Genomic DNA, 17,189 nt, shown 5'->3' on the forward strand with positions numbered 1-17,189 from the left:
CATTACCTGCACTTGTGCTCTACCTCTAATACCTTGTTCAACAGGACACCAGGAGAAATAAGCCTGTGCCTTTTATTTCAGATTACTACTGAAAAAGCTGTTTTGCCCTCTGTCCCCAGCAGTGCAGGAGATTCCTCAAAGCCTTGTCATTCTGATTACAGGCACTTTCAGACCTTCTTAAAGAATGTGCAAGTCTCACTTGTGGTCTCTTTTTCTGCCACAATTCTTCTGTTCCCTATCCAATCATTTTTTTCCTCAGCAAGACCTGTAAAAAGGGGGCATTTTTATCAGCTGCCCTGCATTTCCTTTGTACCACTTCATACTCACCTCCTAAATAATTCCCTCCGAGGATTAGCCAGGATTAACCTTTCCTTCATTTCTACCTTTGCTTATCTCTGGGCCTGGGAAGTGCAGAGCCAGCTCTCTCCTGTAGGATGAGGCAGTCCCTGCAAGCCAACAGCAAAGAGCAGCCACTGCTTCTCCACTGCCTGGGTCAAGGGGCACCTGCTGGAAAGAGCAAGTGATCAGGCACATCACTGCACACAGATTTCGGTCCCCCACTCGTAACAGCAGGTGCACAGACCACCAGCAGTACGGGATTTACCCTGTGGCAGGGCTGCATCTTCCACGTGTGAGCTAACCCCAGACCAGTCCCTGAGGGCACTTAATTACACTCTCCATCTGCTTGGGAAAACTAGGCATGCCACAGATTTCTGTTACCTCTGAGGAACTGGAAAGACTTCCTGAGAAAGCAAGCTCTTTACCCTTCCTGCCTTTACCTTCCATAGAAGTGGTAATTGTGAAGCACCCTGTGGGTGCTGGATGCTTTGGGGAAGTCACTTGGGTTAAGAGATGGGTGCAGCAGCCCCAGCAGAGGAAGTGCAGAATTGCTGCCTCAGAAGGACCTTAGTGCCTCCGTTTGGAAAGCCCTTCAGCTTGATGCCACACTGCTGCTGAGCTCACTGCCCTGCTGGGAGCAGTGTGCTGCTGTTGGTGGTTGTGTCACATCCAGGCACACACCAGAACAGGGCCCCTGCTCCGCAGCAACAATGGGTGTTTCCAAACAGGGACCCAGAGAGCGGCTCACACAGCGCCCTGGCAGTGCTGAAACAGGATCTTCGGAGCAGCTGTGCAGCAATTTGCACTTCAGAGCATTTTGGATGTTAACTGGCAAAGCACTATGTCACCTCTCTGCATTTTGGTAGTCCAGCATTCCAAACAAAGATGTGACATAGGAAGGGACTTTAAAAAGTTGCTCTGGCAGAACCCGAGAGAAGGATTTAAATCTAATCATATGCTTTTCTTCCAGACTGTGTTGCCTTTATACAGAAATTAAGACCAAAACACAACCTCATCCACCTCTCTTGCTTGACAAACACCATCAGATGCAGAGGCACATATTACGCTTTACAGCTAACAAGGAAAAATTTTATTAATAACAAAGAAAGAGAGCATCAGTTCCTAAAGAGTTACTTGATAGGAGACATTCAAGTGTTCTGAACTTCCCCAGCATCATTTTCCCACTAAAGGCTCACAGTAGCTACAGACTTGAGCTGGCTTCCCTGATGCTGCCAGTGATGATGCATCTGTCCCTGGGTGTTTGGAAACCAGCTGCTGATTTGCATGCACTGGCCCCTTTGCTGTTTGCCCAACCATGCTAAGTAGTTTTTGGCGTGGGAGTGTGAACAATTCTGTCTGCCCTGCAGAAAGCAGGGATAAATGAGGGGTTTGTCTTTAGCCTCTTCTCACACCATCATCCTGCCTGCCAGGCAGGAGGATGGAGAGCATAGCTGAAGTGGAACAAAAAGACAAAACTTGCTATGAATGCTGTTTTCCATGTGTGTGCTGAACTGCGGCTGTGTCCTCATCTCGAAACTAAAGCAGAACGGCAGCTCTCGGTGGTACGGTGCATCACATTTTGCATTGGATTTGTGTCCTGAGATTGTTCCAAAATGAATCAAGGTGAAAACAGCTTTCCTGGTGGTATGTTATACTTCACATTTTAGGTGTATCTGTTGCATTCACTGAACCTAGCAACTCATACTGTAAAATGCATACTCTGTCTTCCAAACCAGAGAAGGGGTTGCTGAGTGCAAGTGCTTTGCAAGATTTAAGGTTGGCTACATCTGTTCAAAAAACAAAGTTGTAAACCCAACAGAAGTCTGTGGTCAGGTCAAAATATTGCTGGCTGTTTAGTTCTAGGTGCAAAGGTTATACTGCCTGAACAGAGCACTCTGTTTTTCCATCCTCAAAGCCTGACCCTGCTTCAGTTTCCTGAGGGGCTCTCTGTCAGAAGAAGTGAACTCTTCAGAGACCATCAGCCTAAACTGTTCAACAGACCAGTACATTCCTATTTGTGCCCAGGTCTGTTGGTGCTTAGCAGGTTTGCTGGCTACTTCAAAGTGTAAATTACCCCATCAGTCCCTCTCCATTGTACTTTGCTTTGCTGCTTGAGAATAAAAGGAAAAAAGAGTGGATTTCTTCTGCACTTGGGACGGTTACCAGCTTGTGCCCTGCAGTGTGAGAATTTATCATCCTCATCAGTTATAAGGTCATTTATAAGGTAACAGGTGTTAGAACCAGGACTTCAGGTGAGGAGTGTGCTGCAGAAGTAGATAATCTATTAAGACACCAGTGCATCACCCTGCAGCGTTGAAAAGGTGAGCATGGATTTTGCTCCCTGTTTAATGCATATAAAGCTGTCAGTTTATAAACATGCCAGTAAATTACTGTATTTTACTCTGCTGAAGGTGATGCTTGGAAACTGACAGAAGACAGAGACTACACTGGATCTCACAGAGCCAGATTTTAATGGTTTGCACGGCTTTATCTAACCTGCTTTCAGCTATTGAGTTTAAGAAGTTTTGGTTGCTGTTTATTTTTGCACTGCACAGATAGAGAGCATGATGGGGACTGCTTACCAGATTTCAACCAGAGGCGCAAAGGCAGAGTTGGGAGCAGAGCCAGGTCTGATGCTTAGGTCAGAATTCAGCCTGAGAAGTCCATGGCCACCAAGGGCAGGCTGGGAGAAAGGCAGCATCCCCCACGTCTGATCTGCCCCTAGTGAAAACAGCAAAAACTTCACCATGATTTTAGCAGTCAGTTCAACAGGCGAAACTCTGCCCTCGTTTTGCAACACAGCTCTTGTTTTCCCCACTTTATTCTGCTTGGTAAATATCTTTGTTAGTTAAAAGACAGTGCTGTTAGCTTCTGCAGAGAATAAAACCAGAGAGATAAAAAAAGCGCATTTTCCTCCACTATGGGCATGACAATAAAAGACGGTGGAGAGAGGAAAATAAGAAACAGCATCCAAAGAAGAAAAATAGTATAAGTGGGATTAAGTTTTCTTCCATGGGCAGTACAGGAAAGCATTTTCATTACCTTCTGATAGCAATGTACACTGTGCTGTAAAATCCCTTCAGCTGCAAAGCCAACCATCTCATGACCTTGTTTTCACAAAACCAACTACTTCTTCTTAAGAAGGGTCAAAGAAGGTGGCATTCAAGTTTAGTAGACACTGTACTGCTCATGAAAGAATTATTTTTTAAATGACAGTTTCTGAAGCACTTTTTAGCAACACTGCTGTGCACCCCTAGAAAAGCCTCCTGTGACTGAACTGGTTCAGCCTCACAAAACAAACGGGCATGTTTTTTTGAGAAACTAACTTCCCGGGAAAGCAGCAGGGCAGGAAGGGAGGGAAGTCAGAGAATAAGAAATCCATCTAGGGAAAAGCAGTTTACTTGTTTTATGGCACCTTATGTTTTCCAAACGCAATGTAAGTATTTTAATTTTGGCATCACCCCAGGGGTGGAGTGATGTGGCATATCCACCCACTCAGTTTAGCCATAGCCAAACTGAATTAGGCTGGCTGCCTGCTGATTCTCAGTAACTTCAAGCCAAGGGGTCCTAGGTCATATTACTCTGGGGCTTTTCTCACCAGTTTCAGGGGTGCTACTGAAACCCAGCAAGAGACCTCGTTTGCAGTGTGAAGTGTTGGGTGTGTTTCAGAGCTGCCAGCACAGCTCATGGGGCTTGTCCCAGTCTGTGTAACTTTCTTGGCTGTTCTAGGTCCAGCACTCATCAATCTAAAGCTCTCTTTGGACACGGTACTTTTGTACTAGTTGAACAAAAGGCAAAAATGTACTGTCACCTGCAGGTGGGAAGTGTTGATCTGTATTTTAAAGAGAGTGATTTATTTATTACATTGTTATCTGTAAGGGAGCACACACCTCATTTTGAAGTTATGGTACAACTCTGTTCTTGTCAGCCTGATTTTCACAGTGATGTTCTCTTTTGTTGAATGCCTCATCAGGTGAAGTACACATCAGAAGGCCAGTTAGATTTCTACATGACAGTTCTCCTTTGGGCAATTTATTGCTTGCATGGCATGGCAAAGGGGGAGGTAAAAAAAAATCACACATGAGCATTTCAAGCACTCCTCAGATGGTCTTGTAAAACCCTTTCATATGTTGTGGTCTGCCTGCATCACGTCTCACCTTTCTCTTTTAGCTACAGCAACAGCCTGGGGTCTGGAGTGTATTTTCTGCAGAAATAGCTCTTTATTCAGCAGAAGATGAACCTCACTCTGGCATTTTAGATGACAGTTTCCATGTGTCTGAGCAAATCTACACCTTACCCCAGTCCCTTCAAAAATAAAGATCCTACAGAAAACTCTGACCTCAATAAGCAGTCCTTAATTCATAGGGGGTCTAGAATTTGCTTCATAAATAATTAAAGGCTACTACTTGTTTCTACAGTATGATAGTATGCCACAGTTGAAAGCTGATGGAAATTCTTGCTATGGCCATGCAGGCATCCCTTCCTCAGGTCAGCTCTGACCCTTTTTCAGGCACAATCTCAATTCCTCTTCTGATAGAGATTCAGTTCTGTATGCAGCTGTGGCTCTGGGACTTTCCAAAGCCGTTGTCTGGGAATCTGGCAAAGCAGCAGAATGCAATTCACTTCATGTTACCTCTTGTAAAACAGAAATAAAAGGTTGCCTATCTGTTAAAGAAGTAAAAACCAAACTAAAACAAGAGCGGTAGAACTCTCTCAGGCTTCTTTTAGTGCTTGGTAGGAGGAGGGTAATCAGATCTCAGAGAATGGTGTGCCAGGAAGGAAATTTCTTCCCATGTGCAGCGTAAAATCAACCAGGTGCAATACAAGGAAGGGAGGTTCATCTTCCTCTAAAGCATAAGGTATTGGCTCCTGCCAGAGGCTGTGTACCAGAGATCTGATCAGATATGGCAAATTTTATGTTCCTATGCACAGTGGGTAAGCTTTGTAGCAAGTCAAACAATGAATCATGTCATGAGGGGGGAAGGAAAATAAAGCTTTTATCGCCCATTGGATTGGAGATAATCTCTCTACTTGGGTATAAACAGCTCTTCACCGTGCTGCCTTCTCTCCAGGGGAAGGAAGCTATTTGAAATTTCTGTGTAGAACAGATATTGAATTGTCATACCTCCCAAGCTTCTCTGCCTGGGCCCAATAAAGGTAGCAGGCAAAATGTCTTTGATGGTAATGTGGTTGGGCCTCTGTGAGTAAACACAATAGCCTAGGCTGTATAAACTGTACGAGCTGGCTGGCAGAAAGGGAGTGCCAGATTTTCCTTGGCTCCTTGGAAAATCTGTCCCCAAACCAAATATCCCTACTATTTTACTAAAATAGGCTATGCTCTCTTACATGGGCCTAGTTACATGAGTAATATTTGATTGCTGCACAGGAAACACAGGCTAAAGCAGTGACAAAGGTGGCACAGTCTTGGCCCTGGCTTTCCTCTCCAGTGTGGGAATGGCACCAGCTCACATAATGGCCCTGGAGGAGGAATAGGCCTGTGTGAATGCACCTCTCTCAATACAGGTGCTGGTAATCACACTGATACAGGGGCTGTATTTAAGCTGCCCTTCCTTGCAGACCCCACCCCAGCCACCTGGAAAGGAGCTGTGGCTGTCTTGCATTTGACAACTTTTCATTATTCTTGATCCATGAATGTACAAGGGGTGTGATGAGAGAGCACACCTCTCTTCTGTGAAAGGATACACACCAAGGATGGGTGGCACGAAGGACTTTTCCTGCTGCTTGCTCAGCACATCAGAAGGAGCACGTGGAGGAAAATCCTTTTGCACAGTGGAAACCTGGAATGAAATAATGTCCTGCGAGCTTTCTTCAGGATGCTGAGTCAGTTTTTGGTTCTCAATATGTCACAGATAAATCAAAATGCCAGAGTATTTTGCAGTCCAGCTTGGAGTAATCCTCTACCAACCCTGCATTGCTCTCCTGCAGTTTCCCCTGAGACTTTGTAAGTTGTGCTGTGGGGAGAAGGGGGTAATTCAGTGATGTCTGCCTGTGTTCTTGTGCCTGGTCTCACTTTGGTAACAGAACTGTGGTCTCTTTCTGGCCCAGGTTTGCAGCCGGTTTACTGGAGCAGGGAAGATGTGGCACAGTGGCTCCGGTGGGCGGAGAAGGAGTTTTCCTTGCGGCCCATTGAGAGCAGCACCTTCGAGATGAACGGCAAAGCTCTGCTGCTCCTGACCAAAGAGGACTTTCGATACAGGTCCCCTCATTCAGGTGAGGATTATTTACAGAAGCTGTGATTTGCAAAGAGAGAGGAAGCTGCAACAAAAGCTGAAGAGGGTCAGAGGAAGAAATGGTCACCTTTGCTGAGGTGGACTGGGAAAGGGAGGGTAAAGGGAGGACAGAGACACTTGTATGAGGCAAGGACAAAAAGGACAAATAGAGAAGGAAATCCTGATACATTTAAGTTGTAGGCATATTTGAATGCACATTCAAACCCAAACATCCAACCTGTTTATAGTTAAAACTCCCTGCAGAATTCCCAGAAAGCAAGCTGCTCTGGCAGCCTTTTGTGACTTCCAGCTCTTCCTTGTAAAGGCTTATCTGTTCACAGACCCAACTACAGCAGCAAGTCAGTCAAGTGCTCCAGCCTCTTTAAGCAGTCCATATTAGCATTTGGCCTCTCAGTTGCCTTGGCTGAGCTGTTGCTAAAAGTGACTGCAAAACTCCTTCCTTGGGGACTTTGCCTCTGTTTAACAGCCCCTGTGGGTTTTGCTTTTTTGCTTTTTTTACTGTATTTTCACATGTGCTGGAGTCCAGCCCTCAGCACAGACAGGTGTGTGAATCAGTCTGCCTATTGCCCAAATTATGTTTTCATTTATTCACAGAGGAAATTCAGAAATGTGTGTGTTGCCTGCCTGTATTTGTATCGCCTGTACTCTGTCTGCTCCAGTTATGCAGTCAGAGTAAGCCTTTGCCCTCCTGTGTCAGGGATGTTTAAATATGAGTTGTGAGCCTTGTTTTTTGTGACCATACGAGGTACTCCTGTTAAATATAAAGGCTTGCACTTCAATCACTGTAGGTGATTAAAGAGCTTGGGCCAAGTGGTGATAGAATTGCTATGAGGAGGCTTCCAGTGCAAGGCTCACAAGGTGCAGGAGTATCGTTGGTGCTGCTGGAATCCAGCTGATAATCAAGCTGTGGGTCTGGTTCTGCACCAACCTGCTTGGCCACTCTCCACCTGCAGAATCTGCAGAAGATTTTCTGTGGAAGAAAAGACAAAACATCAGTGTCTGTTGTCACTGTAATACACTTATGAGGACTAATGCCTAGAAATGACTTCTTTTTTTTTTTTTTTTTTTTTTTTTTTTTTTTTTTTTTAAATTCTGGTACACCACTTGGAGTGTAAAAAGTAACCCTGCTTGAAGAAAAAGGAGTATTGAAAGCGGGGATGTGGGCAAGGACTGCAAGGTGTGCTGTGAGGGCACTTGAAATAAGCAGGATTAAAAATGTTTCTAGGCTGGAAATAGAGTGTTCCCAAAGAAGAGCCTTTGACTTGCAAAATCTCACTTTATTCAGAAGGTTAAGCTGAATTTGGAACTAAATAACCCAGCTAAAGGCCTCCTCCCTTGCCTTTTGTCTCTTCCTTCCCTGCAGGTATTCCCCACTGATAATAAACCTTGTGGAGGATATCTGAGTCAGTCCCTACAAGCTGAGATAACTGTAGGTAAAGGACATTACCTCAGCATTTCCCAGAATTAACTGTACATGAAATTTAAGAACTGTGAAATAATGTTTGCCACAGAGGCATGAAGTTTTTCCAGACTGAGGCCACACGAAAGCTGTATAATTTCCCCTCGTGGTTAAAAGCAGGAGAAGGGCATCACTCCCACAGCCTTGCCAAGAAAGGGGCTCACAGCCCCAACACTGTTCTGTTCAGGGCTGCCCAGGCAAGGAAGGGAGGGAATGGTGAAAACATTTTTCACCATCTTAACATTGCTGCATGTGGGTGATGCAGAAGTCTCAGCTATTTCATTAGGTTAAAAAAACCCCAAAAACACACACAGCTTTATGGATGTTTTCATTAGCCTGTCCAGCCAATCAAAAGAGGTACAAATTTGCTACCTTATTGCTCTGAGTGTTACAGCACTAGTTATTTATGATTATGCCACTGTTGAATTCAATGATGGAAATTATGTGGTAAAATCACTTTTTAGACTTTCATGTAACTGGGTGCTCAAGGCTTTGTTTTTAGTTAGGCTTTCAGATATTGCAATCACCTTTTAAAAATGCCCTAAAGTCACTGCTGAGACAGTAAAAGCAGCCTAGATGTTAAAAATAAAGGAAACTGAACTATGGAAAGCAGTATGGCTTTAACTGTTTCGCACCAAGAAATTCAAGTTGCCCACAAATTAGAATATTGGTAGTTTACAGAGACAAGGGAGAAGTGGTACACAGCTTACAATCTCATAGAAACAACTACTAAAACAACCTCATATTTGAGAAAACTCTCCCAGAAAATCTAAGGTTTCCTAAGTGAAACTTCATTAACTTCATTTTCAGATAATATGCAATTGTTGCAGCCTGTTCCTCTGTAATATGAGCAGTGACAATCAAAAGAGCTGGCAGAATGAAAAGTCAAGAGGCTTCCTATCCTGTATGTACAATTTCACTTTGAAATGTGCAACCAGTTACAGCAGACCAAATGCAAAAGTACCTTATGTGTTTTTGTAGATGTTGGAATAAGGTCATCCATATGAGATGAAATTTATAAAAGGCACAAAATAAGCAGTTAGTCCACTGGTCTCCTGGATACTGTGGTGTTATGTTCCATTAAGGAAAGATACAATTGTGGTGCCAGGGAATGTCGTTCTGTTTTGCCACAGTCACACTCAGAAGTGTGATGTGCCTTTTTTCCTTTCAGAGGAGAACTTTGCATAGAAGTGCAGGATTTTACTGCTAGTATTTTTGGGTCTGAAAATAACACCCAGGAGCCATGAATTCATGCATCAGATGGCTAAATGAGTCTTCTCATCAGTTATTTACATTTTCATTTCCTTTTTCCTGCTGTTTGTCTTTCAGGTGATGTTTTGTATGAACTCCTTCAGCATATCCTGAAGCAGAGGAAAGCTCATATGCTCTTCACACCCTTCTTCCATCCTGGAAACTCTATCCATACTCAGCCAGAGGTCACATTGCACCACAATCATGATGAAGGTAACTCTGTCTCATTTTACAGGAGCTGCCATTACAGAGGCGAGTAGGAATTATGTCCTTTTTTTGCTCCAAAGTTGCTTAAATAAAGCTTCTCTCCTCTATCTCCACAGCTTTGAAACAATCAAATGGTCTAGTGAGTCAACAAGCCCTTCTCTGTTTATCTTCTATTATTTTTTTCTGTTTCCAAAGCACCTTTAAAAGCTATGTCAGATAGAGATTAAAAAGCAGAGCATTTTATTGACCCTATTGATTCATTTTCCTCACACCCAGTTAGGTAGACAAAGTTGCTTTGTGCACTTAAGTATCCTGGAGATGCAGCTAAATGCAGTTGTTGGCAGAGCAAGGGAGGGCAGCCTCAGAGGGGAATATCCAGCTCCCAGTCACTTCAGCTGGCTGTCAGAGCATCATGCCAGAGTTCCTGGCACTGAGCCCATCACTTTGCTCAGCTGTTGGGCTGGTTGAGCAATTCCTGGTGAGAGAAGGGGGCTTCTGCAGCTTTTCTCTCATTTTTACTACCAGAATTACTTGCTTAGGTCTAGTAGTGTGCACACATACTGTGTCTATCAGAGGTGATGAAAAAAGAATATTTAAGTTTGTGAAATTGCATATTTGGGCTTCTTCTACTGCAAAATGGGAGTGTGTTGTTTTTCACTGGAAAATTGAGGTTCTAATTTCTTTAAAAATACACATACTGAAGTACTTCTTGGATTTCTTGGGTATATCATATAAAAATGTAAAACTTAAGCTTTTTCAGAGATACCTTCCATGACAGCATCAGGCAGAACTAATTTTTTTTCAATTAAAAATGAATTCAATTTTCAATTTAAAAATTGAATTTTTTTTAGGAAAAAGTAGTTACTTTAAAAGTGCTACTAGGAAAAGTAGTTATTCCTTTTCTGTGGAAACAAGAGAAGAGAATATAAGGGATTTGGGATGTAACCCTGGTCTCTGCTTACTGGAGAAAAGGTGAAATATTCTACTTGATATGAATCTATTTCAAGATTCAACATGGGATTGCAAGAGAAGACTCAGGGGTGCTGTCAGACCTGTACAAGTTGCCTGTGGCCAGTCTGAGGTAGCAGAGTCAAATGGCACCAGCAAGACCCTGGGACTAAGCCAAGAGCAGGACAGCAGCAGGTGGAATAAGGACGCTGCAAAGTGTTTCCACCCAGCTGTGTAAATATTCCAGGTTAGATGAGGTTCAGTTGGCAGAGCTGTGCAAGAGACAGTTGCCCACTGTATTCAGACCATTAGTAAAATCTCAGTCTTTTCCTCAAGCTAGTGATCAAGAAACAACTTAGATTTCTTCCTTACAATACTCTGGCTGCTGATAGTAGCACTGCTTTTCTTAGAAAACTCTGTGCTATTACTTAAAACTTCTCTTTATAATGACAAAAATTAGTTATTGGTTTGCTGGGAGAGGAACTTCACAATAAGCAAAAGAAAACTACAGCTTGGCTGCCGCAAGACTGAGCAATCAAAAAATCTCTGTGTCCAAAATTTACAGACAGGTGAATTTGTTTATTTTGACATTACCTCCTGTTTCACAAAGTCACTTGGGAGGAGCTATCACAATTGAGTTTTCATTTTGCCTCAGCAAAATACAACTTACTTAAAAAAAAGGAGAATGAATGTGAGGAGCAGAACTTAACCCAGGCTAACTCACAGATTGTGACAGAGGGGACAGATTTTACCCTGGCCCCATTTTGAGTGGCTAAACTTCACAAGTGGTGTGTCTTTATCACAGTCTCTCCTTACTCCAGTGATCTTTTCCATTTTCTTACTCTTTTGCCTGTTTCCTAATGGACTGTACTTATGATCCTGCTTTCCCTCTAGTGCTTTCTTGCTAGGCTTAAACAAAGGGGGTTTGGCTGTTAGAAATCAATTGTCTGCAGTTCAGGATATTGGTGTGGAATGGGCTCTGTCCCTGCAGAGGGATGAGCAATGGAAAGTGAATTACCTTCATCTCCAGCGGTCCTTCTGACGGAGCTCTGAGTCACTGGATGGGATGGGATGCCATGCAGGAAGCTGACACTGGCATTCCCTGCACTTCTTTCATGGGTAAGCAGAGAGTGCCAATCTTTGGGACTGTCATGCCAGCAATTGCTCACTCTCAAAGTGCAGCCCCACCCATCCCTGTATGGATAGGTCAGCAAATTTCCTGGGAGGTGAATTTCCTTTCACAGCTTTGTCTTCAAGAGTTTTGTTCATTTGGAATAAAGGTCCAGAGTCAATCTAAGCCTGCCAGAAATTACATACCATATGTGCTCAACTTATAATCATCAGATGAGCCAAGGAATGAATGTGATGAGGATTTTATTCCGTTCAGGGTAATTTATGGCAGTCCTGCTTAGAGCAGGGTTGGAATTACTTTATGGCAAACAGCATCTTTGGCAAGGAGGGGATTCTTTTGTTAAGTACTTTAAGAGAAAGATCTTGAAAGAAATTGAACCATTAGTGTGCATCCATTTGTGGTGTTTCTTCTTCCTGCTTTTTCAAGAGTTCCTTGGTGTATACTTTCTGTCTTCTCTGTCCAGGTTCAGTATCACCATGGTTTGGAAGCAGACAGGTAGGAACACCTCTGTTTAGAGTTTGTCAGAGCCAGCTAATGTTTTCAGAGAGTTTGGTGAAAAGCAGGGTATTCCTTTCTACTTTGAAGTTGCTCCCTTCAGCCGAGGCATTAAATAAATAGGACAAACAACACAATATTCTGGTCTGTATTTACAGGCCAAGAATGAGCACAGTGCATATGAATGTACAAGGATGGGGGTGGATGGTCTGTAGAAGATAGGACACTGAATAAAATTTGGGAGTTGATATTTTTTCTGTTGTGGCAAAGAAAGAGGACTTTAAGGAAAGACAGGGTATGTACAGTTGTAAATTTTTCTTCTTTGATCTTCATTTGGGCTATCCCACATTTTCTGGCCAGATTGTATTTAAAAATGTTAGGATTTAAGCAAGAACAATGTATAGCTCTGGAATTTCATGTCCTCCAGCTGTTCCATTGTGAGTATCTTGAACAGCCCTACAAATGCATTTTTCTTGTCTGGAGCCACAGGTGTGTTTAATAAGTATTCTAGAGCAATGTAGGTTCTGCCTAAAATTTCAGGTTTTCCTGCAGATTTTAGTGTTCTTGTACAGATGCTATGTCACTGCCTGGCACTGCATTTTCTCAGGACTTGAGCTTTTGCTGTTCAAGCCTTTCCCTTTGTATGTGCTGATCCATCTCCTGATGCCTGCCTGGGTTCCAGAGCAGCAGGAGCTCTTTAGTCTTCACCTCAACAGGGTTTTCAAACAGGTATCACTGCCTTGGCAAGAGGGCAAGAGAATCATTTCATATTCAGAGAAAATGGAGTGAACAAACAGCCTCCAATAGGCAGCTACTTGTTTCAGTTGTTGACATGTACCCAGAAGTTTCCTTCTCTTATCACCCAAGGCTTTCAACAAACAGCACTGAAATTTGATCTTTGTTTTTCCTGATAAAAACCTGTTAGTCACTGTAGCTCTGGTGGTGCTTTCCTCTTTGTCAGTGGTTTCCTGAGTCAAAATTGATGGCCTTAGCTAACCTGAAAGTTTGCACTGGCAAAAACTTTAATTTTGTGAGAGGATTGTTAGTGATTTATCTCCCTACTACTGTTAAGCATCACAGCTGGGAAAGTGTGTTCATGCAAAAGTGTTGCTAGAAGTCCTCCTGCAGAAGACATGTAAGTGCTTATATGGGGCAATCCATCAGTAGACACTACAGACTAAGTAAAAGAAGAAGAAAATGTCCTTATGAAGATGTAACATGCTCTTAAAATTAAGGCAGGGATAAAAATATAGGGTTTCATAAAGAGCTTCCTACCAGTAGGGTTTTTTTTTTCCAGTTCATATTTCAGACGGAGTTATTCTCTACCTTGACCTAAGCCTCTACCATCTAAAACTTAATACCCAGTATTTTCCTGGAGACATTTTCCCTTTTTTTCTTTCCCTTCTACCTTGAAGTGCTCATCATGGTAGTAAGAAGAATGACACAGAGAGACATGAATGGCAGGAGATAAATTTCAAAAAAATTGTGCAGATACACAGTACAGCTCAGTCAGATCTTACTTTCTTCACAAGTGTTCAGTCAGCTCCTCAAAATGGGATTTCTCTTAGTGTGTTTCCCAAGGAACTGTTTTTACATGGTGGGGGAGGGAGATTGTTTTCACTGTTTTCATTCTCTGTAAAAATAATAACCATCTGCATTTATGCAGTACTTTATTGGGCATCTGTAGGTCACACAAATAAACACTTGCCAGCGGTCAGCAGTCAATCCTATACCTTGATCACAATACAGACAATCTGTATTTTGGGGACTTGTTTTTTTCTCCACAGATAGCTTTGTGCAGAGACCTTCGAGGCCACCTGCAGAAGCAGTCCACCACAGCACCCCAACCATTGAACTGTTGCATCGCTCGCGGTCGCCCGTCACCAACAACCACCGCCCATCGCCGGACCCCGAGCAGCGGCCGCTCAAGTCCCCCATGGATAGCACCTTCCGCCGCCTGTCCCCAGCCGACAGAGTGCCAGGGACAAGGCACCAGTATGAGAACAACCAGCAGGAGTCCTATCCTCTCTCAGTGTCCCCAGTAGAAAACAACCACTGCCCGCCTTCTTCCGAGGTGCTCCAGAAGCCTTCCAGCCCTCGCCAGGAGAACACCAGGATCATCCAGCTGATGCCCAGCCCTATCATGCATCCTTTGATACTGAACCCCAGGCACTCCGATTTCAAACCACCGAGGTTGTCCGAGGATGGGCTGCACAGGGACGTCAAGCCCATCAACCTGTCCCACCGAGAAGAGCTAGCTTACATGAACCACATCATGGTGTCTGTCTCCCCTCCCGAGGACCACGCGATGCCAATCGGCAGGATAGCAGGTAAGGGACATTCTATAGGCTACACCAAAGCTGATGCTCTTCATTCATAACTAAGCATGCTTTGTTTTAAGGGTTTCTTCTTTCCTTTTGTACTCTGTGACATCAAGAGTTTACTGGCACTGAGCAAGTTTCACTACATCTGTGGCTTAGGCAGTGCAGTATTACTAGGCGAGTTTCATGACAGGTAAGCAGAGGTGCAGAATGACTTGCCTGTGACCACAGAATGTGTAATTGCTATTGAAACATTTGCATCCTGACGCTCGCTACCTCTACACCCACTAGCAATCCATTAATTTCCCAAGATACCTATCTCTGAAGCCTTGTTCTGCAAAGAGAGAGTTTTCCAAGAGTTCCATTCACATTAGTGTCCAATCCTCTGGAAATTAAGAAACCCTCTGTCAGTGGCCTTTGAAATAATGCAGTGTTAAGCCCATTATGAAGTTGGCAGGACTAATGAAACACCACCTCAGAGTCCTACTTCATAGCCTTTCCTGGACTTCTCACATCAGGATTGTCCCTTTTTACAGCAACAAGGTTGGCTTTGTCCCACACAAACCACAGGCATTGTCTCACTTTTGTTATCGTAAATAACTGACATCACAACAGCTGAATCAGGAAGCTGAGGTTACAGAAAATGTTTCTTGTACTCCAAAGGGAACTGTAAATAGGGAGAGTGGGAAGAGGAATACAACCATTTCAGAAATATGCTGAATGCCCCAGTAACCAATTTCTTTTGAGACATGTAAATACACACCACACACAGAAAGATTCCATGCAATGGTGTCAGCAGTGACCTGATGTGATCCCCAGCTCCTGTGAGGTATTACACATGTCCACAGAGCTACAAACACCTTGTTCTCTTTTGTCTTTACATGCCTTAAATTTGTTGCAGATGTGGTGCTACCTCAGCTTTAATAAGGAAGATTTTCTGTTTTCTTAAGATTTGCCACTTTAAATTCCAAAGATTCATATCTTACTATCTAGTCAAGATCAAGCACAGCAAGGACCATGATCCTTTCACTAACAGAAAGATGAGATAGAGAAATTAGTCCTTTGACGTTTTTCCCAGGCTGACATTTGTCTCTCCTTTTGAGTTTTATTACCCACAAAATTCTCAGCAAGTTAATAAATATACTTAAAGTTATGGCAGAGAAAATACCCTACTGGTCGCATCACTGGAGATTTCCTCCCCAGAAAGTGTTGTTGGGAGATCAAGGCAGTTAATTTTTTTTTTTTTTTCAGAAGAAAACATTCTTTAAGAATAGAGCCTAGTCTGAAATAAATGTAAGAAAAAATGTAGAGAGTATGTAATGGTGTCATTTTTTTACTTTACTCTTAGGAATTTTCTTAAATAGTTGGGAATCTTTGGTTTCTGCATGTTGTGCAGTGGGTCCAGTGACACCAGTCTCAGTAATTCCCATGTCCTTTCTATCCCTATGTTGTTTGCAGGGCAACAGAGCCCAAGGTCTTGGAAATCTGGGCCTAACACAGTTGCTTGGCAAGTATGTGTAGCCATGAAAAATATTATCCAAAGGCTAAATCTGCAGACTTAGTGCTTTCACCTGCAGGCTGAGACCCACAAGCAAGGGTGGCATACCTGAAATAGCTGGTGAATTATCTCATGCCAGAAAAACCTGGAGTGTGTTCAAGCATTTGGTTCAGATGAGGGCAGTATTTTATGGCCCAGGGTTGGGGAATTACAGAGCTCATGGTTAGATTGATTAGATTTCTGCTGATAAATTGGCCAGGGTACTTCCATCAGTGCCCAAGTCCTTTAATTGTAAAAGCTCACATGCCTCATTTGCTGTACAGGCACAAGCTACTGCTTCTCTGGTTGGATTGTAATGGCCCCTGAACTGTAGAGACACCCTCTAAAGAGCTCACAGCTAATTTAAAGGTGATAAAAACTGGATTACTACTAAGCATTTAGACAGCCCATGCTTCATGCCTGAAGTCAACTTCACTGGAGCTGTTGAATTCAATGGCAGCATACTTAGGCCCCCTGGAAAGGAAGTAGTTTTCTACATGCTTCCCACCCATCTCTCAGCTCTTGCCAATAAGTGTTTTATTTTGTATGTCATCATAAATGTATTTTTCATCTCAGTGTCCTTTACTGCCATAGTTAACATGGAGGTGCTTGACCAACCATGCTCGCCACTTCAGTGTGAGAGAGACCATGAAAGGTGTGAGACGCGGCTCTTCAATGCAGATGTACATCAATGCAGATATATTCTTTAAAGGGGCTTTTTAGAAACCACTGGTATTCATTCCAGTTTCTTGATGAGGATGACTGATAGGTTGGGCAATGAAAAGATTTACCAATAGTTCAGTGCCAGAGCTAAGCACTCAGCTGTTTATCCTGGTGAGAAGAGCCTTGGCTTCCAATGGCTTAGCCACTTGCATGCAGGTGGTTTTCAGGGGAGGCAGTGATGAGGAGCTGCTAGGCAAGCCTGGTAGGCTGCTGACTAAAACCTTAGGCAGTGCTCCAGAACATCTTCTGTTCCCAGCTCAGATGTTTTATATTGTAGAAAAATTTTCCCTGGACTTAAGACACCTAACAGCCTCATGAATTTATTCACTTGTACATTGAATGTGTTTTAAATGCAGCGTGCAATTAGTTGATGCTGAGAAAGAAAATAATGTTTTTGCTTGCTGCTATACACAAATATTCTCTTTTTAGGAGGTCGATCAATGAAGTTCTGGACTTTCTGTCAGACAAAATAATGACCGCTACTCACTGGCTGACTAATCTTTCCTACCTTTTTATGTAATACCAT

General features: G+C 43.2%; 1 protein-coding gene across 1 annotated transcript in view; it reads left to right on the forward strand.

The window, feature by feature from the left end:
- Positions 1-17,189, forward strand: part of ETV6 (ETS variant transcription factor 6) — a 151,064-nt gene that overhangs the window by 95,925 nt on the left and 37,950 nt on the right. Inside the window, exons 6-8 of the mRNA XM_021529942.4 lie at positions 6,406-6,570; positions 9,379-9,513; positions 13,870-14,412. Of these exons, the coding sequence (XP_021385617.2) occupies positions 6,406-6,570; positions 9,379-9,513; positions 13,870-14,412 (843 nt within the window). The remainder of the gene's footprint in view (positions 1-6,405; positions 6,571-9,378; positions 9,514-13,869; positions 14,413-17,189) is intronic.

Source organism: Lonchura striata, chromosome 1A (genome assembly GCF_050655825.1).
Source record: "Lonchura striata isolate lonStrDom1 chromosome 1A, ASM5065582v1, whole genome shotgun sequence".
NCBI classification, from domain to species: domain Eukaryota; kingdom Metazoa; phylum Chordata; class Aves; order Passeriformes; family Estrildidae; genus Lonchura; species Lonchura striata.